Consider the following 26,468-nt stretch of genomic DNA (forward strand, 5'->3'; position numbering starts at 1 on the left):
TGATGTCCCCCATAGCATTTGCCTGCTTCCATTTGAAGCTTGCTTTTTACTAGTCTGTATGCTGCCATGACAGGGCCCATGTTTTCCTCTCCACATTCGTGAAGCTCATATTTGGGGTATTTGGGCAGTATGCGTTCTCTATGTCAGGCCCTCATTAATTTTTTCGGAATAGGTTACGATTTAACCATTGGGGAAGCATATATCTCACCATACAGTCAACGTTCAAAATCTGAACCCGGTTTTGATGGTGAAATCGGGCAGTTTAGAATTGTCAATGTAAACTGCACACTTCTGCAACCAGAGGAGCCAGACCCAGTAGCCAATGTCCGGTACTGCAGAATTTTTTTTAAACACTTCCGAGACTTCATTTTGTTAAACAGGAGGTTGGGCCTCGATAGTCCCTCTGATATAAGCACAACCCTATCTGATCTCCTTTGAGCTTTAATAAGGTCATCAAATTGACTGAGAGATGCATCCGCTGATAATCTGAGTGACGCTCTTGAGTAGAGCGGTGAGAAGTCATTCTCTGCTCATCAGCTGCTAAAACTTCTTCTTTTGGCATCGCTCATTCATTTTAATTTGAATTAGGCATATTTGATTAAAAACTGTATCCACTTTATTGCTATGACTTCAATGTAATCATAAAAACATGTTGGTTGATTAGCGTGGTAAGGATAGAAACTCCTAAAAGCTCATTAAGTACAATAGCGCATAATTCAGAGCATCTAGTGACAAGCAGAGCAAGCTACGGTGTGACGTGTTCTGCACGCTTAGCAGTTTGAAACTGCTCTGTCCTTCTTTCCCAGCCTAAGGGTTTCGAGTGAGTGATTCCTAGTAGTATTTTGGCCTTCTCTTGGCCCGTCGGAGATCTTATCACAATCCACTAGACTAATTTTGTATTCAGGAGAGCACAGCCTGAGCGATAGCTCTCCTCAACTTATTGAAATGCACTGAGTGCTGTCTTGTCAGCTGTAAAATTGTGTGAAACTGAGACAAAAGCATCAATGAAATTCTTGCTCATAAATCATCTTGCAACATTCCTTTGACACATTTTAACTCAACACTGCACTGTTAACATTAGTATTTGTCAAAAATCAGTGCGCCAATACTAAGTTACTGGGCATTAGCAGTAAGCCATTCAAACAACGGAGAATTGAAGGATAACGATAAGGGAGCCTGAAGACTGTTGCTCAAAATTGCTCTGTAGCACATTGTGCTGAAAATCTATTAAGGAGTTTCTCTGCATTCTCACACAGTTTTTAATGCCATGTCTCTGCATTCCTAAAGGACTTTAGCATGCCATAATGTACCTCAAAAGGTAGTCTGTGATATCATTGCTGCTGTGTTGGCAATTTTTAAGTAGTTCTGTCAATCGTGTTGACAATACTTTCTGCAAGCAATTTGTTTCTGAGTACACAATCATTTACATGCTGCACCTGCAAATTCCCATGTGTTGACTTCTTGCTGGCACAAGGACAGTCCTAGATTCTAAAAACCTTCGAGGAATCTTGTGTACACAATTTCCCTACTTAAATAGAAAAAAATGTATATATCTTAATCTCATTTGATAGCTGTGCCTAGACGTGAGTAATCACTTCCAACATTATGTGCAGCATGAAGCTTATCTTTTTAAAGAGAACCCTTTTTCTTCTTTCACCATGAAACTGCTTCTGACTGAAAGAGCTTCAAAGGGCTTCTTTGTTTCATAATGTGCATGCAGCTCATTCATGAGCTGATCTTTTTATTCCCCCCTCTCTCTCCCCATCTCTCTCTTTCTCTCACCGTCTCTCAGTCTCCTGCTTTCCTCTGCTATCTTTCTCTCTTACTTTCCCTCTTTCTCCAGCTCTCTTGGTAAAACCCCCTCATTCTTATATCCACCACTTATTTTTGGATCTGTGCATTGATCCATACTATACTCTATTGGAAACTCTAAACACTAATTCTAATTTTGGCAACGGCTAAATGAATATAGAATTACAGTCTGGGGAAGACGGGCTTATAAACACATACATACTGTACATACATATACCTGTATATACAAAACTCGGTGCAGAGCACCATGAAGACAGTGAAATTATATTGCAAATCGTATTGTATACACTAGCATTCAGCATACAATAATAAAAATATGAATTTGCATTTTGTTTTGTCTTTCCAGAGCGTTGGAGAATTTGGCTTAGACATCATTGAGACACCTGAAGGCGATAAGTGGCCACAGTTGATTGTTCAGCAGAACCTAGATCGGGAACAAAAGGACACCTTTGTCATGAAAATAAAGGTGGAAGATGGGGGTAACCCTCCCAAGTCCAGCACCGCTATCCTTCAAGTCACCATCTCTGATGTAAATGACAATCGGCCCATCTTTAAGAATAGCGAGTTGGAGGTCACGGTGCCGGAGAATGCCCCTGCTGGAACCTCAGTTGTTCAGCTTCATGCGACGGATGCAGATCTAGGATCCAATGCTCAGATTCACTTTGCCTTCAGTAATCAGATTTCTGCCTCAACAAAGCGTCACTTTGCCATTGACAGCACAACAGGATTGATCACTGTAAAGCAGTCACTGGATAGGGAGTTGACCCCTGTTCACAAGCTTATCGTTCTGGCCAGTGATGGAAGCTCAACACCCTCAAGGGCTACGGTGACTATCAATGTTACAGATGTTAATGACAATGTTCCATCCATTGACACTCGCTACATAATCAACTTGGTGAACGGGACTGTTCTGTTGTCTGAGAATGCCCCCCTCAACACCAAAATAGCCCTCATTACAGTTACAGACAGAGATGCAGACCTCTATGGAAAGGTCACTTGTTACACTGACCATGATGTTCCATTTCGGCTGAAGCCTGTCTTTAATGATCAGTTTTTATTAGAGACAGCTGCTCCACTCGATTATGAGACAACTCGAGAATATGCAATTAGGATAGTGGCCTCAGATAGGGGAACGCCTCCTTTAAACACTTCAGCTATGGTTTTAATTAAAATCAAGGATGAGAATGACAATGCACCCATCTTCCCCCAACCAGAAATCCAACTTTCCATCCCAGAGAATAATGACCCGTCCTCACAGTTAATAAAAATCAGTGCCACTGATGCCGATAGTGGACATAACGCTGAGATTATTTATACCCTTGGCCCCGATGCACCCGATGGGTTTAACATAGACAGACGGTCAGGAATCCTTTCGGTTGGAAAACGACTAGACAGAGAGAAGCAGGAGAGGTACTCCTTCACTGTCATAGGCAGGGACAATGGTTCATCGTCCCTGCAGAGCAATGTCACTGTTAGGCTAATCGTTCAGGACCTTAATGACAACAGCCCGGCTTTCACTCACCCCGAGTACAACTTCTATGTGCCTGAAAACCTTCCTCTCTTCGGAACTGTGGGCTTAATTACAGTGACCGACGCAGATGCAGGAGATAATGCCATTGTGACTCTGTCCATTTTGAACGGGAAAGACCATTTCATTATTGACCCTCAAACTGGTGTAATCAAGCCCAATATCAGTTTCGACCGGGAGCAGCAGAGTTCTTACACATTTATGGTCAAAGCAGTGGATGGAGGACAACCGCCCAGCTCTTCGTATGCTAAGGTCACTATAAATGTGGTTGATGTAAATGACAATCGCCCTGTGTTTGTTGTTCCTGCTTCTAATTACTCATATGACCTAGTGCGGACCACCACCACCCCTGGTGATGTTGTTACAAGAGTGTTTGCCATTGACAATGACACAGGTATGAATGCTGAGCTTCAATATAGCATTACCAGCAGCATCATCATCACATCTCGAGTCTCCCCTCGAGGCCTATTCTCCATCGACAAAACAACAGGCAACATAACACTACAGGAGAAAATTGTCGCGGCAGATCAAGGGCTGCATAGGCTTGTTGTCAAAGTCAAAGATCTCGGACAGCCGGAATCATTACAAGCTATTGCACTCATTCATTTATTCGTCAATGACACTGTTTCTAATTCCACTTTCATCCAAGATCAGCTGCGGAAAAGTATGGAGACGCCTCTGGACCGAAACATAGGGGACAGTGAGGTAACACCTCAGGCTAACGGATATGTGATTGTTGTCATTGCTATTATAGCTGGGACCATGACTGTCATCTTGGTGATATTTGTGACTGCCTTGGTACGCTGCCGACAGACACCCAGACACAAAGTAGTACAAAAGGGCAAGCAGAGTGGTGAGTGGGTATCACCTAACCAAGAGAGCCGACAAATCAAAAAGAAGAAAAAGAGAAAGAAGCGATCCCCCAAGAGCCTTCTCTTGAACTTTGTGACCATAGATGAATCTAAGCCTGATGACCCTACACATGAGCATGTTAACGGTACGCTGGATCTCCCGGTGGAGCTAGAGGAGCAAACAATGGGGAAGTATAACTGGGCCACCACACCCACCACCTTCAAACCCGACAGCCCGGACTTAGCCAAGCATTACAAATCTGCATCCCCTCAGCCTTCATTTCAAATCAAACCAGAGACTCCAGTGGCCCCAAAGAAGCATCACGTGATCCAGGAGCTCCCTCTGGACAACACATTTGTGGTGGGCTGTGACACGCTCTCCAAGTGCTCCTCAACAGGCTCTGACCCATACAGTGTCTCAGAGTGCGGCTGTCAGGGGGGATTCAAGACTCCAGGGCAAATCACCACTCGGCAGGTAATTCACGAGTTCTTTTTTAAACCAACCCACACAACTCGCCACTTACACTCTTTGACAGGAGAAGGGTGGCAGTATGGCGCAGAGATACATTCCAAAAAAGTCAGGAATATATTTACATGAATGCCATTGGAAATTGAAAATTATCATGGAATTCAACACACAAGTAAGGCACCAAATCTTGTATGCACCTTCGATTTTCAGCAATCATAATTGCATAATCATTTACATGTGCAGGTTAATTTCACATTTAGACGTTGATTAACAGCAGCAGTGCAATTATGATTGCTGGGTCTTTTGAATTTGAAGGCCCTCATTTTTATTCATGCGTTGTATTTAAGGTCACCTACACGTAGTCCAGGTTTCATTATCACCCTAATAGGAAATTCTTGCAAAAATCAACAATTTATCAGTACTTTTGCACATTTTGATGTTAGAGATCAATGATCCTGAAAGTGGTAAATATGCTCCAAAGGGCTTTTTACTTAGAATTAAATCAAAACACAAGGCGTCATGGCAGCTCAATTATTTTAAAGGAGAGACTATTTTAATTGTAAAAGTCAGGCCATACATCACTTCAATGCAGTCATAGGACAACCATTTTAAGAGTGACTTCTCACATTGTAACTTTTCTTAAGTATGTTATATGAGCAGTGAGTGGTCAAATTTATACAGAGTCAAAGACTAACTTAAGCTGTGTGAAAATGTTATAGACCATTCTTTTAAACCAAGCAAGGAAATAGTAAACACGACAACCAGATTGACAGAGATGTCTTACTTCGTCAGCAATTAATTTAAAAATAAAAATGGAAACCCTCCTGCTTTTTATTACACAGAGTTGTTTCATCGGAGAATATTTCATGAGAAGGCTCATTTAAATGAGGTAGTACAGCAAAGTCTTATGATTCCATAAAGACAAATGTGCCAAATGCGAAGTACCCCAATAAATAAAAGCGAATGAGGGAAATAAATGTAAATCAGAGGTAAGGAGAGGTGGCCTTGCTCAGTGCAGGCAGCCAGAGCACAATGCTGTGGGGAAGACAAAGTACTGCTCAGGGTGAGGGAAGTAGGATGGGTCGTTGGGATCAAGGTGACGCAGAGCTTTGAGACCAATATACTTAAACATCAAGGGAGCACTAGTTCATAAAAAGCTTGCCCGTCCGACATTGCATTTAGCTCATAAACGATCGTCTTTAATGACCCCAATTATTGTTATAAATTGCATATGTGCATACACTTTCAGCACTTTGTTTAAATGGGCTTAATAGCCTCCACATTGAGGATTGCAATTTTTACTGTGCTGTGGTTTGTGTGTTAAAAAATACTGATAGGCTCTAATCATATTTTCTAGAAATGATATATACATATGTTGGACATACTAGTATTTGATCTCAAATAGCAATATACTTGATAAAAAGGAATATGTGCTGCAAATCAAAGTTGCATTTTAGTCACACTTTATGTTGCAAATGTGATGTACTCTTTTTTTTTATTTATTTATTTATTTTTCTTTATTCTTTATGCTTTTTATGGATTTGGTCCTTTTTTAGTAGGCTTTCATTTCCATCATGATTATGATTCTGGGTCATCCACATGATAATGCATCAATCTTTGGATTTTTTTGGATGAGGTCATTGCTTTTGTTTGTTGCCCACTGTTTGACGATCATGTGTTATATGTTTGTGTGTGTGTGTTTTGTCTTTTGCCTTTTGAGCCTTACAGTGTAGTTCATTTTATACACAGCATCTAGGAAGCCTTAAAATTCATGTTGGCATGGTTTGGCTAAATGAGTGTTTATCCCATGAAGTATTGTGCTTAGGATAATTTATGATGACACCCCCACTGAGCTGATAGTCATTCCCTTCATCCACCTTTCATTTTAAAATGTAGTTAAAAGCCATGCTCTGACATGGTGTATTATACATAAGCCTACTACCATCCTGAGTAGCCTACTAAAGATTTAATTCTTATGTTTATGTGACACACTCACAACTTGTCACAGTTATTTCCCATCCTCATTGTGGCTGTAGCTGGCCAGAAATATGAAAAAATATGCCACTGGCGGTACACACGTCTAAATTATCATCTTGTATTTTGAGTTTTGACTGACTTTTCAAGGAGATACAGTATTATAACATTATCTCCAAATGTGTTTTGCCTTTTTGGAGCTATTACTTTTTATTCTCATCCTTGTGTCACAAACCCCAAACTGTTTTCAAGAAATATAGTGTCTCATTTGTTGGAACTAGCGACTCTATTTTCAGCAAAATACTCATCATAAAACATCTATGCTCTTACTTCACCTCAAGCAATTGACAAGTGATGGCTCCCACTTTAGACATTAGATTTCCCACCAGTTTCAAGTATGATTATTTAAAGCCTGTGTAGTGAAGAAAAAAGCATGATGAAAATCTGTGGCTACAAAGGTTAATTAAATGCACTAAAGGGTTAATCACTCGTAATACAGTATGATTAAAATCTTTGTAATTAGGTTTCGTATAGGGTTGATAAGAGGAGGGAAGGAGGCGTGACTTTCTAAGATGACACATGGGTGTGTTAGCCTCACCCAAAATGATTTTTTTTAAACAGTGTTTTTTTTTCCTGGTACTCTTTTATTGTCAGTGTGTGTTTTGAAATATATTCATGAAGGTGCATGAAGCATAATTTTTACAACAATTCGTTTTTGGAGACAATTTCAAGTGAGGGACACATACTCTGTTTACATAGTGACGTTGCGACACCAAGACGCAACAATTGTGTTGTGTTGCGGAATGGCCTCCCCTTTACATGGTGACGGCGAAAACGGAAGGCGAAGAGGCAAACTTTTGATTCACGGCTCCAAAGCGAAATCATTCGATTGCAGAGATTGCTCCGCAACCATATGCATGGAACACTCTCGCTTCGATGATGTCAGCACTCGCACTTGTCACGTTGGGAGTGCGCAGTTGCTGCTAGTAAACATTCAAAACAGCAAACATGGCGAATCGCCAGCCTTAAATTACTGTTTTCATAATGATTTTAATTTAAATATATTTTATTGTTGTGTTGTTTTTGTTTTGACAAGCAATGTCATACCATCATTTAAACTTGTAAAGAACAAGCATACAAGAAACACGAGAGAAAAATTTAATGCACAAGAAAAACCGTGAATAAAACTGCATAATAAAACGTAGGGGAAAAAAACAAACGGCATTGCTTCGAGTGGGTGGGTGTGTTGTCTTGTGGGCTGAGGAGGTTGTTGTCAAGGAAGTGCGTCATTGGCTGTCGCCTTGTAAATCTGCACTGCCCTCTAGGGCCCGGCATGAATACTACATCGTTTGAATGGAGACGGTGTTCTGCAGTTCTTTGCTATGTGGCGAGACGTGTTACACAATGCTCAGTGTGCTTGCACAATCATTCACACGCATGCGCACGTAGGTTAAAAGCAGCAAGTACTCATTATTTTTGTTTTTAGTGAGTGTTTTTTATTACCTTTTTGTTGCCTCAAAAATACTTTTTGCATGTATTTCCCTCTCATACTTTTAACCATTGTGTTTTCATGTGGTAGCTTTAACGCAGTGTTGATCTGTTGACCACATTAGCCACGTAGTGTATTCAAACCATCCTTATTTAATATAACTACATTTTAGTATTTTCTTAAGGCATTTTTAGTAAGTTCTGCCTGTATGCATATATGCAAAACAAGTTGAAAGCGCACGTTAGTACTTTGGGTGTTAAATTGGCCTCGTGTAGTACGTTTCACCGATGTAGTACATTTTGGCAGAACAAAGGAACCGTGTACAGTAAACGCAAACATGGCATTTATTGTATACTTGGAGCGTCACCATATAAGCGGCCGACCTAAACTGTGTAAATTGAAACCACTCGGGCAAAGTGCCATATTCGTAATTAAAAAAACACATCAATGCCAGCTTGTTTGTTCTTCTGTTTGGTGTGTGAAAGTGTCTGATGTAGGTACGTTCTTTAACGAACACACTTACCCATCGGTATTTACTGTAAAAGCAATGTCAAAATATTCACCCAGCCTCCAAAAAAACAATCAAAAAAAACCCCCACACTTTTCACATCGAGGAGTTTATGGGTTAAGGTCACCAAAAATGTTTCCAGGGACTATACAGATGTAGCTTTTAAAGAGTACAGCTTGTAAAAGATACTTCAGAGACCACAGATTTGTGATAACATATGGTTCCATTATGCAACGGCAACCCCATTTCCCTGCCTCCACCAAACACACATAGACTACTGAGCCTTCTCACCACCCCACATTTTTTACATCTCATCATTTTTCTTTCAACCTTTGCTGATTTGTGTTAGAGGTCAACCTGCCCGCAAGAGATGAGCAGCCCTTGTGATGGTGTGCACTTTAGCAGGAGGCCATAAAGCAAATGTGACCTTGTTTGAGTGATCTCTGACATTACACCAACACATAGACCAAAGACTAACATGTTTCGTTGACCCCCTATTCAAGGACTTGTAAAGTCTCCTATGGCTAAACAGACGACACATTGCTGTCATTGTTTCTGTTGTCCACTATCTTGTTTACGCATGTTGGACTAACAAATACAGAGGTTATGAAACAGGTTCTCTCCTTGATTTACCATGACTGACCTCTGACCTTTAAAATTACCACAGACTAAAATCTTGGAGAACAATTTTTCATAAGTGTGTGGGGGGACTTATTGGTGTACAAAGGGCAAACCAGCAACATATATTCCTGTCAAAGCCAACACTGGTCCACATCTCCAAGTACGACTTCAAATGATATATGGCTTCTTCTTATAAACATTGCATTGGATTTATTAGGCTGAAAATATTGATTCAAACCCCCCATGGTACTTGTTAGGATGACTCACTCTATGTGTGGAGCAGCAGCAAATATTAACATATTTCAACAATTACAAAGCACTATGTTTATACTGTACTGTATATACATTTTTATAAATCATTTTTTTGTTTATTTTTATTCCGTTGCTTCATTGCATCCGAAACCAACTTCCTAATGTGAGCACTGTCATGTATTGTCTCTGTGTGAGTCACATTCTCAGGCTCTTTCTCCCTCTCTAAATCAATGCTAGTTGTGCTGTTTACATCATGAAAACAACAGCGACATGTAATATTCTGTACATATCAGAGGACCCACTGGCCAAGGTTCGAAAGAGTTAGCCAAAATTTATTCAGATTATGTGGTTTGAGTGGGGCGAAGAGTGTTAGCCCGGTGTGGTGGGAGACAAAAAAGACAAATTGGGAGTGATAATTGGATGCGATTACATGCTCTGATAAGTACAGGAAAAATTGCTCAAACCTGTAGCATTCTTCAAGGAAACCTGACATGAAAAACATGTGATTGCCAGCCATCCCTTGAAGAATGCTTCACTTTTTGAACTTGTATCGCTCATGATCTTACGATCATCTTTGTCACAATCATTTTGGGGATTTGTAATATTATTTCTTTGTATTCCGTGTTAAGTGTAGCCTGGCACTGATAAGGCTACAGTTGAGACTGCTCAGAGCTGGATGATATTGTAACTCCAATCTCCCTATATCTGTCTGTCTCTCTATATTTCAGGAGACTGCACTGAAACCACCACACTATGGCACACTCTGTGGCACAGGTACAGCTCGCTCCCACAGGATTAAAATCAATCTCTAGCTCGCACTACCTAAAGAGAGAGAGAGAGAGAGAATGAAAGACATGGGACAGAGAAAAGAGAGAAAAAAGAGGGAGGGCAGAAGGCAGGAAGTGCTTAAGTGAACAAGTACTTTACTGCCTGCACAGCCTCAAAGCTCACCTCTTCATACAAACATACTGTAGAGGTGGAAGAAAATAGGGGGGAAAGGCAGAATGAGAAAAGAGACACTTCATGTTTTCCTGCTTGAAACTTGACTCCTGTAAAATGTGTCAGAAGTATGACTTGTGTTGAGTCCAATGCCATGACCTAAAACTCCAGCATCCATGCTGTAAAATAGGTGTCAATAGATCTGTAAACTATGTTTATATGTATGTATGTGTATCTAATACAGAGTTGGTGTTTATATTAAGTACATTTACCTTGCCTTTTTTGTTTTTGTTTTTTTGCAAAGTTGCCTAAAGGCATTTTATTGTCTTAATTTTCTTCGCATTAATTTTCATGTAAGCTTGAATTCAGAACTAATGACTTAATATGTATTTATGCTGCAAGGTCCACTGGTCCCTAGGCTCCCGCTAGTGCACACATCACAGTGAACTCATTTTCACTTTTCACCTTTCGCCATCTCCTTGTTGTTGCCACTAAGAGCATTTTTTTAAGTGCAACCCCTACCCTACCTGCTATGCTTTTGATCGCCTTGCTGTTATTACACTGGGAGAAGTGGTAGGACACGTTTAATACTTTGAGATAAGCCACAATCACATGGGACTTGGGGTTATATTTAAAGGCTGTTTATGTAGGGCAGATTTGAAGAGCACTAAGCCTGACCTTTTGCGTGTCACTTGAAATTCCCAAATTGGTGACTGGTTTAACCTGCTAAGAGATATTAAAATTACTCCAGATGGTTAAAAAGAAGAAGAAATAATCATTAAATATTAGGTGGACAAGCTTATAAGTGAGAGTAACTTACCTGCACTTTTTTACACTTGCAGAAATAATTTTTATCGTTGACAAGAACATTGAGCACCAAACCTTGTGAACTCTTGTTCGGCGCATTATCGTCTTTCTACACATGCCGTCTCTCTCACAGCATAACTACTACACAACTGGTCTTGACAAGATTATTTCTGATTTGACTGGTTGACGTGATCAACATTGATAAGTCACTTATAAGGCATGAGATGCATCTGCAGTACATACACATGACAATATAATTATATTCATTAAAGTAGACATAGCCCGTCAATTTTAAAATGTACAGACGGCTTGGACCAGATATTATACTTCTTTGTTTTTTTGTACCAGAAGCCTTTCTGATTATGTGCCATGACCCAATCGACTATGTCTATTTTGAAGTTTTTAATTGGGTTGGTAGGTTGTTATTATCGGAGCAGGTATATACTGTACATGTAATTATGGTATGAAATGTATTCACTTCTGAGTAGGAGCTACAGTTTGAAAAAATCCATAGCATCCTAGCACTGTAATGATTAGATTTGACTGATCGTTGCAAAAATAAAAATAAAAATACCTATGAATTTGGAAGTATTTTATTGTTGTAAGGGTGACAGACCTGTATTCAACGTGAAGTACAATATGCACCTTACATGAACTTTGTATTTGACTTTTTATTTGCCAGTGTGGAGAAATCTGTAACTGTTTTATGTGTGTGTGCGCTTTGAAAATTGATTAAAGTCTTTTGCATTGTACTGCAAAATTTGATGACTCTGATTATTGATGTTTTGAAGCTCTCACAATTCTTTGCTTTACACTCAGTGGTGTTTTTCAGTAAGTCATCTACTACAGACTAAACTAAAATGAATGAAAAAGGGACACAACAAAGAACATTATCAACTAAAGCAGTTTAATTTGGCGTCAACATATTGCACACTAATTTACAGTGTTGTCAGTAAAGTGTTACTGTAATCTGATTACTTTCTTTCAGTAACTAGCAATCTAACACATTCATTTTTATAAACCAGTAATTTGATTAAATTTAGTTTTCTCAGTGTCTGTGCATTACTATTTTGTTATTGCCTCATAATGTATGGAGAATGAAGAATATTGTAGTCATGTACGAATTGCGTTTTTAATAGAAAATGTTTGTTTCAATGGTAACCGCTCAAAGTTACTTTCTGTTTTGGACTCGAGTCACACGTGCCAAGTTTTTTGAGACTGAGAAAGACACTGGTAACTTGAAAGTTTTGAAAATTATAATCAGATTTTTAAAAGTATAATTGTACTTTAAATATTAAATACTATTACCTGCATTTTTAAATCGTACTTGAATAATAAATCTAATAGGTCTGTAGTTTGGGACAATGTTGTATTGAGTAATTTACAGCAAATATTCCATTTTTAAAGCAAAGGCAAGAAATTTTGGACGTGGGCAGACAATAACTACCACTTAAAACAATGGACTTAGTCTCGTAATCACGAAATTAACAAATTAAAAAGTTAAAATTAGAAGATTGCTAAAATCGTAAATCCTGCACAATCAGACCATGTGAGTTTTACTCTCTTAGAAGTCTTAAAACTGCAAAAAAAAAAAAAAAAAAAAAAAAAAAAAAAGGGACTATGCTGGTAATATGTGTCTCAATTTATTCTGTTTCTTTGTTTAGTTATGAAATCTTCCAAGTTGTGATAGCTGCCACTTACCCACAATCAACAGTGATAGGCTCAAGCTAACCTAGAAAATGCATGCATATACGGCATACTGCATATAAGTAAAGTATATGCTGCATTTCATGTTCGTCTGAAATATGTAATGGGTACTATCTTGGCAATAACTTTTCATGACAGTAAGCTATCAATGTGAAAAATCTTTTGTACTGTAAGTAGTAGAGGTTTGATATAAAGGATATTAGGGACATTCTGTGCATTAATTCATTATTCATTTTCCTTGTCGCTTATCCTTACGAGGATCATGGGGGTGCTGGAGCCTATCCCAGCTAACTATGGGCTGTACACCCTGAATTGGTTACAAGCAAATCAATGAGGACAAGGAGACAAACAACCATTCACAAAGACACACACTCATTTGTAGTGATTATTTGGAGTGTCCGATAAGCCTACCATTTATGTTTTAGGGATGTGGAATCTAAGACTGTGAGGCGGACGTGCTAACCACCACCATCCACTGTGTTGCCTAACATTCAGTGCAATTACCTAAAGTTCAATTACCTAAAGTTCTAGTTACGTGGTTCTTGTGAACTTGAGGCCAAGCAAAAGATGTTTGGTCACTCCAACTTGATAATTTCAATACGATTTTTTTTTATTACATATTCCGTGTCTACAGCACAGAAATATTGCTCATTAGGAACAGATTACAGATAAAAAGTTATGGAAATGTGGTGAAGAAACATCCTTTGAAGTGCTCAAATTGAAGCTTTTTTTGGAACAACACATTTCCTTTTGGGTTTCTCCTCCATGAGAGCCAATAATGATCATCTGATAATGATAACCCCGCTGTTATGGTGTACAGTCATGCACAAACACATCTGAGAACAGGAATTATGTGAGAAGCAGCACAATAACCGCTGCTCCAACTCAGTGTAAGGCCCATTTGATCCAAAAATACAGACTTGAAAGGAACAAAACAAAGAATAGACAATGAGAAATATTTAATTGCTAATCAAAGTTATTTCATCTTCTCAAACGGAGAGAGCTAATCAGTTCCCACTGGGGAAAGTGTCCTTGGTGGTTTGAGAAAATGGCTCACACTCAACTGAAACATTCTTGTATAGGGTGCAGAAATGTCAGCCTTCTATTAATAGTTACACGTAAAACTGCTAAATGCCTCAAACCTACGATTAAACTTTTCTTGAGTTCCTCTTAAGATGGATGTTGCTCTTTAGGGTGTATAATTCATCCTCTCGTACGTACAACAATATGGTGAATTGTTTTCAAATGAACCCTTATTAGTACATGTTATAAAACAAAGCGTAGTGATTATAAAACTTAGCATTTGTGTATGTGTATGTTTCTCTGATAGCTCCTGTCAAGACGAGGATAACCAGAAATAAATAATAGATGTTAGATAAATGACTCAAGCAGAAGACTGATTGCAAGGGAAAGTGTTTTTGTGAGCCTTTTAGTGTCCTGAGATTTTGACAGCTAAGAGCAGTTGTTACATGCAATTATGTAGTTGTGATTTTGGCCAGCCTACTAGTCACTCTTATCATCCATAAAATTGCTTTTAAGTGTTGTCTCCGTGACTTTTATTCACTATATGTGATTTTAATTTAAATACACTGGCACATATTTATGACTCCTTCGAGACGGAAATTCAATTTCATATAACAGCACAGACAACATTCATGAGGTTTGTTTGATGACAATAATGCATGATATTGCTCCAATTGGAGCGGCAGACCCAGTACTCATCGGTTTGCAAAAAAGCTTTACGTATGGCTTTTATCATTTATTTATTTTTTTTCTGTAGTTATTTTTACTCTTTTGTCATTCATAGTCAGGCTACACCTCCAAAAGTATATTAAGCAAAGTTATGTGTTAAAGCCGTTCTTAGTGTTATAAATATACAGTATATGTTAATGACAGAATGGCTATACTGAATTACACATAGATGAGTCACTGATTCTGTGATTTTGCAATGCAATCAGACCAAGCAACATCTAAAATAATGGGAAATTTGTAATGTTCAAACTGCATGCAGCATACAGCAAGAATTTAGCCTTATGTCATAAATTCCTCCAGTTTTTCCTCAATCTCTGACCAAATGAACATGCATGAGCTCGGTTCTCAAACTGCTAGGGCCATTTAGGTTTTATTCAATTATAAAAGTGAATCGCAGTGATAGTTGAGAGAACACACATGCTGGATTGGTAGCATGCTGGATTGGAAGCATGACCTATTATGTAAATCTGACTGGTACTTTAAGACTGAATTTTATTGGTTTGACTTTAGATTTATTTGGTCATACTATCAACAAAAAAACAAAAAAACAAAAACAAAAACAAAAAAATGTTAAATTTAGCTGGCAAGCATAAATGTAGCTATTTGCACAATGCTTTTTATTTGTGCCGGCTGTCTGAGCTTGCACTACCTCTTATAGGCAATTCACCCTTGTTTTCACCCTGGATCGGTCTTATTCCTTTTCATGCTTATGTTTGTAATCATAGCCTATGACCATTTCTGGCAAAAGACGGATTGGCATGTTTACTTTATTTTACTGCGATGGATGTTCCGCTCTAATGTAATGTAAAAAATCATTCACCCTCTATTTTCTCTCACCTACTCACCGTTCAAGACGCCGCCAATGCAGCTGGCATGTTTTCTGTTTGCATTCGTGAATCCCATACAGTATAGAGTATATGTTCACTATGCGAGACATCTGAAATTTTATATTCTTTAGGTCTATGGCTGGGGTAGCAAGTCAACAAATCCTGACAGTATAAAGCCGCCAGAACCAATGCTAATGACGTTTTCCAGTCATTTTTGAAAATGGGTTCAACTGATGACGCAACAGATTTGTACCAACTATGTTTAAAATGTTGAGCATTCATGTTTCACTAAAAACTACAATTTGTAGTCACAAAAGGATTGCGTTTTAACACCAGTATATATACAAAAAGGGGCGAGGTCAAGCTAATCTGTCAGATTTTATTTGTGGCATTTATCAAAGTAAAAATGACCAAAAAACAATGTTCACTAACTGGAATAAAGAAATCCAAGAACCCTTTGAATATCTACCATTGCAGTCAACTGAAAAGCAAGTCATTTTTACATAGATTTACTACATTAATTCTAGATTAGAACTAAGATTGGCATATGACTACACTGGATACTGGATGGATTGGCGCCACGATAAGAGCCAAAGGGGGCATAAATGAGTCAGAAAACATACGTGACCATAACCTCGTCCTTCCTTATTTTTAACACTTGTGCGACAAAAAAAAAAAAAAAAAAAAAAAAAAATGGCAATTATGTCACCAATTAGACCAGATTTAACATTTGTATCAAGCTTTAAAAAAGTATTTATTTTTATTTTTTATTTTTTTATGGTGAAGTTTAATAATTTTTCATTATGGTCATTGTAAATTGCTCCGTTTTGAAGCCAGCCTTCAGTGCTAGTTCGAGTACTGCAGGGTTTTAAAATACTTCCGGGGACTCGTGCCCCTTTGATTGACACCTTATCAATCAGGCCATCTGTCTCTGCTTATTTCATCTTGGGTGCCTTGGTCTCTAAAAAAATAAAATCGGATGTATAAGAGCTAAACTTGTTTTTCAAAAATAACAAATAAGCGTTTTTATTTAAAAAAAAAAAAAAAAAAAAAAAAAAAAAAACATTTTAAGTATAGACAAGTTTCCTGAGCGAAAATTGGGCGGCGCTATCTTTGACATTTTCTGCTGCGGACTTCCGGTTTAGACACAACACCATGAATTGCGGTTGAAGAAGACAAAGTTTTAAACTGCTAAATCAAACCAGAGGAAACGATGGAATCTCCAAAAATGGATTCAGCACCACATAGATTAAACTGCGGAAATTTCTGTGCTGTGCTTGGTTGTGTGAACTCCTGAAAGCGCCTACAGTGGGGAGAACAAGTATTTGATACACTGCCGATTTTGCTGTTTTTCCCACTTGCAAAGCATGTAGAGGTCTGTAATTTGTATCATAAGTTGTCTTCAACTGTGAGGGACGGAATCTAATACAAAAATCCAGAAAATCACATTGTATAATTTTTAAATAATAAATTTGTATTTAACTGCATGAAATAAGTATTTGATACATTACCAACTAGTAAATATTTCGGCTCTTAGTTCTTTTTTAAGAACCCCTCCTGTTCTCCACTCATTACCGGAAGTAACTGCACCTGTTTGAACTTGTTACCTGTATAAAAGACACCTGTTCACATGCTCAAACAAACAAACTCCAACCTCTGCACAATGGCCAAGACCAAAGAGCTGTGTAAGGACATCAGGGATAAAATAATACACCTGCACAAGGCTGGGATGGGCTACAGGAAAATAAGCAAGCAGCTTGGTGAGAAGGTAACAACTGTTGGAGCGATTATTAGAAAATGGAAGAAGTTCAAGTTGACAGTCAATCTGCCTCGTTCTGGGGCTCCATGCAAGATCTCACCTCGTGGGGCATCACTGATCATGAGGAAGGTGAGGGATCAGCCCAGAACTACACGGCAGGACGTGGTCCATGACCTGAAGAGAGCTGGAACCACAGTCTCAAAGAAAACCATCGGAAACACAATACGTCGTGATGGATTAAAATCCTACAGCGCACGCAAGGTCCCGCTGCTGAAGCCAGTGCATGTCCAGACACGTCTGAAGTTTGCCACTGACAATCTGAATGATCCAGAGGAGCAATGGGAGAAGGTCATGTGGTCGGATGAGACCAAAATTGAACTTTTTGGTCTAAACTCGGCTCGTCGTGTTTGGAGGAAAAAGAAGGATGAGCACAACCCCAAGAACACCATCCCAACCGTGAAACATGGAGGAAGAAACATCATTTTTGGGGGCTGCTTCTCTGCCAAGGGTACAGGACGACTGCACCGTATTGAGGGGAGGATGGATGGGGCTATGTATCGCCAGATCTTGGCTGACAACCTCCTTCCTTCAGTGAGAGCCTTGAAGATGGGTCTTCCAGCATGACAAAGACCCAAAGCACACAGCCAAGGCAACTAAAGAGTGGCTCCGTATGAAACATCTTAAGGTCCTGGAGTGGCCTAGCCAGTCACCAGATCTGAACCCGATAGAAAATCTATGGAGGGAGCTGAAAGCCCGTGTTGCCCGGCAGCAGCCCCGAAACCTGAAGGCTCTGGAGAAGATCTGCATGGAGTAGTGGGCTAAAATACCTGCTGCAGTGTGTGCAAACCTTGTCAAGGACTACAGGAAACGTTTGGTATCTGTAATAGCAAACAAAGGTTTCTGTACCAAATATTCAGTTCGATTTTTGTGATGTATCAAATACTTATTTCATGCAATTAAATGCAAATGTATTATTTAAAAATCATACGTGATTTTCGTTTTTTTTTCTTGTATTGGATTCCATCCCTCACAGTTGAAGAGAACTTATGATACAAAATACAGACCTCTACATGCTTTGCAAGTGGGAAAAAAAGCAACATCAGCATTGTATCAAATACTTGTTCTCCCCACTGTATGTATAAGCTTGGAAGTGGAATGTTTTGAACAGCATCCGGCTTCAAAGCGCCGGTGTGGATCTATCTTGCCTTAAATCAAAACCAGCAGCAGAAAATAAGTTAAGGATGTGCTTTAACCCTAAAGGATCCATCTAAAAGATTGCATGTTTTTTGTTATCACTTGATCGTTCGTGAACAAAGTTCTAACAATCTGTGCTGCCTGTGCTAACAAGGGGTGTAGATTTACATGCCAGCCACTTGAGTGACCAAAATAAGGCATTATTACAAATAATATTACAGTTGCCGAATGCAGACTGACATTAATTTTGTTGTTACGAGGAAATACTATAAGGTAATTTTCATCTTGTTAAGTTTTAGTTATGGTTTTATGAGTTCACCGCACATGTACATAGAAACACAAATATAAAACTTTTGGACGACATGATTCCATTTCTTGTTTTATTTAAAACAATGGGTGCATGGGGATGGCATGGCTCAGTGGTAAAGTAGTTGTCCCCTAACCCAGATATTGTGGGTTTGATTCTATGCCCTGATGAACTCGCCTAAGTATCCTCGAGCAAGATACTGCTCCTGGTGCTGCGTCACCAGTTGGCGGATGGCAATGTAGTGTAAAGCGCTTTGAGTGCCTTGAAAGGTGGAAAAGCGCTATACAAGTACAACACTATTTACCACCATTTAACATGTGCAAAACACGTCAACAAATCACAATTTATATATTATTACAAAAATATTAACAAAGGTGGAGCATAAAGCGAGCCTTCCATTATCAACGTAGAATTTACATAGTATCGATATGTCCATCAACGTAAGTGTTTTGAGGCACATCAAGTTGACATCCCTTACCTAACAGCGTTTTCCACCTGTAAACAGACAAACAAAAATGTGTAGCACTTGAATTTGTGCATTTAGGGTGAAAAGCCCATGTATGACTTGTAGTAGATGAGTGTTTGTTTTCCATTTCTATATCATTGAAGCTAATGCAAAGCTAATGATGTCTCAGCTTTGACGCAACACACAGAATTGTAGTCAAATTGAATATAACTGTAACTGTTATTGCTTTTTGGTGGCACTGTCTTGGTCCCACATCTGCTTTCATGGACACAAAATTACACCATATTCATGCACAGTATAAGGACACGTTCAAATGGATGCTTCAGAGTTTTTCAGGTCCCTGACTGCGTTTTAACCCACTGCCATTAAATCAATAAAATAAAATAAACAATTTAGGTTGTGGCGAGTCTTAGCCACTTCTTCATGTTGTCCTCCCATGTCGTGATGACGGCAGATGGATGTGGCATTTCCAAAATGTCTTTTTTGAGGGATCTTGATGAGTAATGCCACTCCAGCTCCACTGTTGTTTTGGTTAGAGAAAGTGTAAAATGGAAGTCGCGAGTAGAAATGCGGAAGTAAAGTGGAAGTACCTCGGAAACCTGTCTGTAACCCAAAAATGTCAATTAGGCTAAAGGAAAATAAACCTTTATTGTGTCTTTTTTTTCTCTCATTGAGTTGATCATTAGCTGCAGAAATCTTTAAAATTTACAATCAGCAATACCTAACTAAAAAAAAAAAAAAAAAAAAAAAAAAAAACGTAATGTAGATTTTTCTATTTGAAAAATACACCTACAGTATATATTTTATAAATATCAAACTCATTGGAAGTATTGCATAGCTATATGCAAAGTAAGTATAGCTCATTTAGCCATGGCCAAGAGCCGAAATGGTCAGCAGAGTTTATTTTGCTTGTACTGTGCAGTGATGCAGGGAGCAAGAATATTATGTCTCTCAGTTGCACTCTGTTCAAGACAACGCTTCATGCTACTGAAATTCAGTCTCTAGCAAACTGAATAATTCAATCAATCCCACTACCAACATTACAGCCACCTCCTCCAAAGCTGTGCTGGTCAAACTATTTCTGTGTGTACAACAATCAAATCAGTACGGAAGCGTGCCGAGTACTTCTTTCTTAGACTCTCTGCAGCACTACAGCTGGGAGATTGTTTTTATTTTTTCAGTGAAAACAATTCTTCTGATTAAACGAGGTGTGACTCCAGAGTGGAAATCAGAGGAACATGGAAAGGTGTGATCAAAAATAGTGTCGAGGGACCACACATGTAGCTGATGTGTCAACATGAGTTAATGCAGAGTAAATCATCTCTGCTCCTCTTCCTCATGTAGGATTACCTATGCTGTTGTTATTACAAAATACTGTATATTTTTTTCTTCTGTGTATATATATTTTTAGTGGGCTTTATTTTTTTATTGTAATGTTAAAGTATCAAGATGAATGCGATTCACCGACAGTATTTATGTAACATTCTAAACATCCTCATCGTCCCAACCCCCTTCCCTTTTTGAAGTAATCATGGTTGAACATTAGTTGTGCTCATGTTGCCTTACCACTAATCCCCCCTTAACACAGAGAGAAACACAGAAACACAGTAAAATAAAAAGGAAGCAAAATTTAATTTATGATTCTTTTTTGTTGCAATGTTGTTTTTCTTCTTGAAGCAACCATGCTACAGATGGTGCATTTGCATTCTGTGTACACTTGACCCCAGAGAAGCAGCTTGCATTGAATTTGTCCCTCATTTCATCCTCTTTGAAGCATACAGTGTGAAACCTGACCAGCAATCTATCATGCTGTTGGGGCTAATAAATGCAATTTTCCAACCTAGCAATGCCCCACTGTGGGCCATTGTTCGAACTCTATGATGTTGTCAGTCTTGTGTAAAGCTTAGATGCTTTTCTGAAGTGCATCTGAACTGTGCAATTAAATTACTTTGTTTCAGTCAAACCCAATGTTGTTTAGAATGTCATTTTACTATTGAAATGTTTGGTTGGGAGTAAGCCTTCAGTGGGAAATGGTATTATTATTACCTGTGTGCGTTGCTGATTTAAGAAAAAAAAATGTGAGAAAAAAATATAAAAATGATGGATATAAAATACAGTGTGCACAATTATCACTCTTTGTCAGAAACGGAGAAAAGAAAAGTATTGAGTAAATATCAAAAAGATCATGTTAAATTTTTAATGGTACATTGTGTATGTAATTGACATTGAAGCAGAACCGTCATAACAGATTGGCCCCAGATGAGTTTAAAGTTGTCATTTTGGAATCACAACTAATTATAACAAATATAAATTTCACACTGTTGGTCCACCATTGGGAGCAAAGGAGCAAAAAAGACATTGATAGCTAAAGGTAGACGGGCTGAAAGGCATCAATTTAAGACACTGTCCGAGGCACACCATGTGTGTTTCCTTGTTAATCCTGGTAATCCTTGAACAGAATTCCTGATTTGCTTTTGTAAAAGAGATTGGGAGATGATAAGATGCCTGCCTTCTTAGAATAGTTGGTAATCTGGTTTGGACAGAGGATTCAGGAGGAATTTATCTTGTCTTAACATTTAACCAATCAGATGACGCTGAATTGACCTTAACCCCTTACCCACTCCCTGTCTGTAATGTTCCCAACATGGAGGGCAAAAGAACAGTGGGATGATAATCAATGTTGTTTATTTTGCCGCTTGACTCTTTAAGTACTTTCAGCCAGATTATAGGCTTTTGCAGGGGATAATCGGAAGAGCACAGACAATTGCCTTTTTCTATCCTGACAGTAACCTCCCACGAATGCGTAAAGAAGGTGATTTAAAGTAGATGCCGACACTTAATTCCTGATTAGAACCATTGCAGAAACTCGTAAAATTATCCAGACACCACATTAATCACTGCGTTTCAAACAGGCCTGCTTTCCAATTTCTCCAGCCCAAATGTGTTATCTCCAGAATTAGTAGCACTCACAGCCACATTTTGCCTAACAGAAAGGAAAAGAAAATAACACCACTTACACATATTCAACTGTGAGTGACCCCAGATACAGTTTCTCCATGTTCAGTATAACAAAACCAAATATGTATTGTCACTGCAATGTTAATAGTCTATTTCCTCCCAATAATCTAGACTTTTTATCATTATGCGTTCTCAATTATGTGCTTTTAAAATAAAGTAGCTACGCGACAAAGCAAGTTAAGAATTGACCATTAGTGCTCAGCCCTCATGCCATAATACCAATCATAGGGCACTTTTCATTTTATTAGTTAAGTGCATAAGATAATATATAATAATATAATAATATTTGCGATATCACAATATCGCAAAAAAACATTACTGTCAGAATATCGCAAAAAACAAGGTACTTACCATAATTGTTTTCATTCTTTATGTCTGCGTAACTATGATCAGCAAGGGTTGAATCGAGGCAACTTAACTCCTGTTTATTAAATGTGTGTTCTTCTCTCCTTGTTTTGAATGAATTGTCAGAAAGGACCCAGGCATTTATTTATTGGGCTAACACATTAGTAAAAACAACATTTTATCATAAAACATTTAAAAAGCCACAGCACATTCGAGTGTGAACGTATGCAAACCTATGCACTTGTCCAAAACTCTCTTTTGTTAAATCTGAATTGCGATATTGCATTTATGACAATATCAATCTTAAATCCATGTCAGTTTTTATTCAAGGCACATTTTAAGACTACAGTACTCAGGCGTCATTGCCTGCGTAGGGCACATGGAAATATCTGTGTTTATAATTGTAGTTCATATTATTGATTTGTTTTGCTGGGTTTCAAACTTAATCACCTAAAGACTAATGCATAACATCACCAACCTGAACTCAATCGATGTCTCTCTGTCAGTTTGCACTGTATAGTGTGGATGTTTAACTTGTTAGCGTTGACTTTTTGCCACAAGCAATTTCTTCTAAAATGCTTGAAAAATCATACAGTATTTACATCACTTTACTGACTAATTAGTCTGGTTGGTCTATTGTCACGTCTAAAATGTATTTCAAAAAACTGACTACATCATCGGCTCAACCATTTAGCTCATAAAATGAAGAAATTAACACTTATTAAGATTGTTTTTGTAATTTGTAATTGCAGTTTTACAATCATTAAAAAGTAGTGTACTATACTTTTGATCTATCAGTGCAATTTAAATAATCAACAGTAATGAACTCAGGCTACTTCTACACTAGGACAGATAATGGCCTTAAACATTTAATTAGTTAGACTATACGGCATGTCGGCTACAGTAATATACCTCTTGTTAGGATTAGTTCTTACATGGATAATGTCCAACAATCGGATACTAAGGAAGTCACGTCATGGAGCGTACTTTTGCTATTTCTAGTGCGCACGCCCGCATTGTAAACAATGGAGGCGGATGATCAAGACGTGGCATTCCTGCTCCTCTTTTCCACAGTCATTGTTTACAGTTATCATATATAGTGTAGAACAGGTGTTAGGAACCTATGTCTTTGCGAGTCTGGCTCTTTTGATGAGTGCATCTCCCTCTCCACCAACCTGTAATTTTAAATGTGGTACCGGCCGGTTCGCTCAACGTGAAGAGCTGATAATGCATTCACACATTTTTCTTGAACCTTCAAACGTGCGTCGCAGTAATACGCTTCAATTCAGTGCCCATTGGGGGTCCTCCCATCGTGAATTACTCGAAGATGAGCGTTTTATTACAGTGCTTGTCTCCCACGTTAAATCTCGGATCAGCCAGCTGCATGGCTGGCCCCTCCCAACTCAATGCCGACCGAACTGGAGGATATAAAAATAGGGAAAAATTAAACGATGAAAAGTGAACTGCGTGGTTTCCCTTCAGTCACAGAGGCACGCGATCAGTTTTTTTCATGACATTTCCACCTGTCAAAACTGTCGCCACTTCCAGGATCGCCACTGTTGTGCACAAGCACTCCTGGTTGTGGCGTCCAGGAAATATACGCAGCACCACACCATATGTTTCTATTTGTTATTTTCCGACTGGTGAGTGCGCAACTGAGTATCGATTGCAACATCCTAAGATACAATGTCAAGCTTTACTTGTTATTTTCTAAAGATTCATTTCAATCACAACTCGGCGACTGCTCCTAAAAGCCGAGTGTGTCCTCAGTCCCTTCACTCTAGCTCCCGCATGATGTGTTCACGAAAAAAATAGTGATCACAAAACTGAGTTTCCGACCCCTGGTATAGAAGGTGTAGTCATTTCGAAATTTCCCGCCAGCATAATGGGTTTCTGGTTCAGAGATAAACGGCGCGGACGATGTTGTAACACATGAGACTGCTCCTTCTTACGCATGCGTAGTTTGCTCAAATGCAGGCGTACCTTGCAGAAGCGAGGGGGCTTTAAACTCATCTTAAACGTAGTGCGGACAGGTATAAAAATAGTCGACAAAATACCCCGGAGAAAATTATCCGTCATAGTGTAGACTTAGCCTTAGTTTTGTTTTTTAAACTGCATTTGAACTATCAATTGAGTTGCAAAACTAACACAATTTCAAATAAACTAACGGACATCAACGTCTGAAAAGGGAAACCAGTACATGACAACACACAAAAAGTAATTCTTGGTCTCCAGCCATTCAAACGGACAGACACACTTATCCCTCCGGTCCATCCCTCGTTTCAGCATATATAAAAATAGTGCGAAAAGGAGGCTGACTTTATATAGTGCAGACAAAACTTCAAAATGTGCTTCGACTTAAAACCCCACCTATTCAATGTGCATTAATCAGAGTGAGAACATTGCTTTGTGTACAGTAGATAATTAGGGTCAGACCGCAGGTCTTCATGCACAATTCCAATTTTTCGTCATATCTGTTTTTTGGCATGCCCATTCAGACTGCCTTTTTCAACTGAGCCCATTCAAATATAACATATGTGCACTAACTCGCATTCAACATGCGCTGAGCAAACTGAATCGCATGTGCAGAAGCGTCAAAACAAAAGACTACACATGCTGGCTCTATGTTATTCTAAGGTGACCATATTTTTATTTCCAATAAGAGGACACAAATGACAAAAATAAATAATCCCTGTTTACTCTTATATTCAAAGTTTATATTTATTGATTGAACGCATTGTGCGCGCATGACGAACACACATACAGTGATTTTTCCCTGACTCTCGGCCATATTCACTTTGAAACTCACTCCCTAAACCCATCCGCACTTGTTCCGATCTTCCCACACTCAAAAAATTGTTCAAAACTCACATTTTAAACTGGCTTTTAATTTATAATTTTTTTCTCTATTGTACTGCACGCGTTGTGTCTTTTCTTTGTTTCAACTGTAAAGTGTCTTTGAGCATCAGTAAAAGCGCTCTATAAACAAAATGTATTATTATTATTATTATTATTATTATTATATAAGCAGTATTGAAATATTCTTTATTTGGTGCACAGAAAGAAAACCGAGCATTCACCAGCTTATACTTTTGTTTTCCTTATTATTATTTTTTTGTATTATTTTTGTTATGTTGTCCTACCTAAAAGCTGAGTTCAAGCTAGGCACTAACGCTAATGCAGCTCCATCGCTGCTGTCCTCCCTGCCACTCTCACGCTTTCCTAACGTACTTGCTGCATGAATTCCGATTTGGGATACTTGAGAGTACAGACCACCGCCACGTTTTGAAAGACGTTGCCCAAATCAGTTTTAAAACCACATACGAAAGTGACCTCGATCAGAATTAAAATGGTCTATTTTTATGCGACTTGTACAGGAAAGGTCATACCATCAAGTACCGTAATTGTCTCATCCGAGTCGAAAACCACGAAAAAAATCGGAATAGTACATTAAGACCTGCGGTATGAATTTTTGCATTCTGGTCAAAATAGCCAATGAATAATTGATCAACGCCGTTATTCATTGTCTCTTTCACAGTACCTTTCTACAGCTGATTTTAAAAGTAAAATTAAGTAGCTTTTAAATGTGCTAAAATTAAAATAAATACTAAATGTACTGTACTTTTTTTTGCTTTTGGAGGGAGACTCATCTAATACTGGGATGGAATGTTTGTTTAGTTAAGACATTGGTCATCTTAGAAACCACAAATTGTAACAATATTCATATGATTATAAGCATGGCTGTGTCTTATCCACTAACACACCTGCAACAATGTAATGAGTGTAGCTCATTACCTAATTAGTGCTTTGCATGGCATCAGTGGAGTGGAGTGTGGGGAGAGA

The 26,468-nt window shown here is 38.5% G+C and overlaps 1 protein-coding gene across 2 annotated transcripts in view; it reads left to right on the forward strand.

Moving 5' to 3' along the window:
* pcdh11 (protocadherin 11) overlaps nt 1-26,468 on the forward strand; it is a 215,852-nt gene that overhangs the window by 12,546 nt on the left and 176,838 nt on the right. The window contains exons 3-4 of one of the 2 annotated variants that reach the window (XM_057850791.1): nt 2,159-4,666; nt 10,233-13,464. In XM_057850791.1, coding sequence (XP_057706774.1) covers nt 2,159-4,666; nt 10,233-10,316 — 2,592 coding nt within the window. In that variant the 3' untranslated portion in view covers nt 10,317-13,464. Of the gene's footprint in view, nt 1-2,158; nt 4,667-10,232; nt 13,465-26,468 lie in introns of those variants that run through there. The other variant, XM_057850790.1, reaches the window with a different exon arrangement.

The sequence above is a fragment of the Corythoichthys intestinalis genome, chromosome 11, assembly GCF_030265065.1.
Source record: "Corythoichthys intestinalis isolate RoL2023-P3 chromosome 11, ASM3026506v1, whole genome shotgun sequence".
NCBI lineage: Eukaryota > Metazoa > Chordata > Actinopteri > Syngnathiformes > Syngnathidae > Corythoichthys > Corythoichthys intestinalis.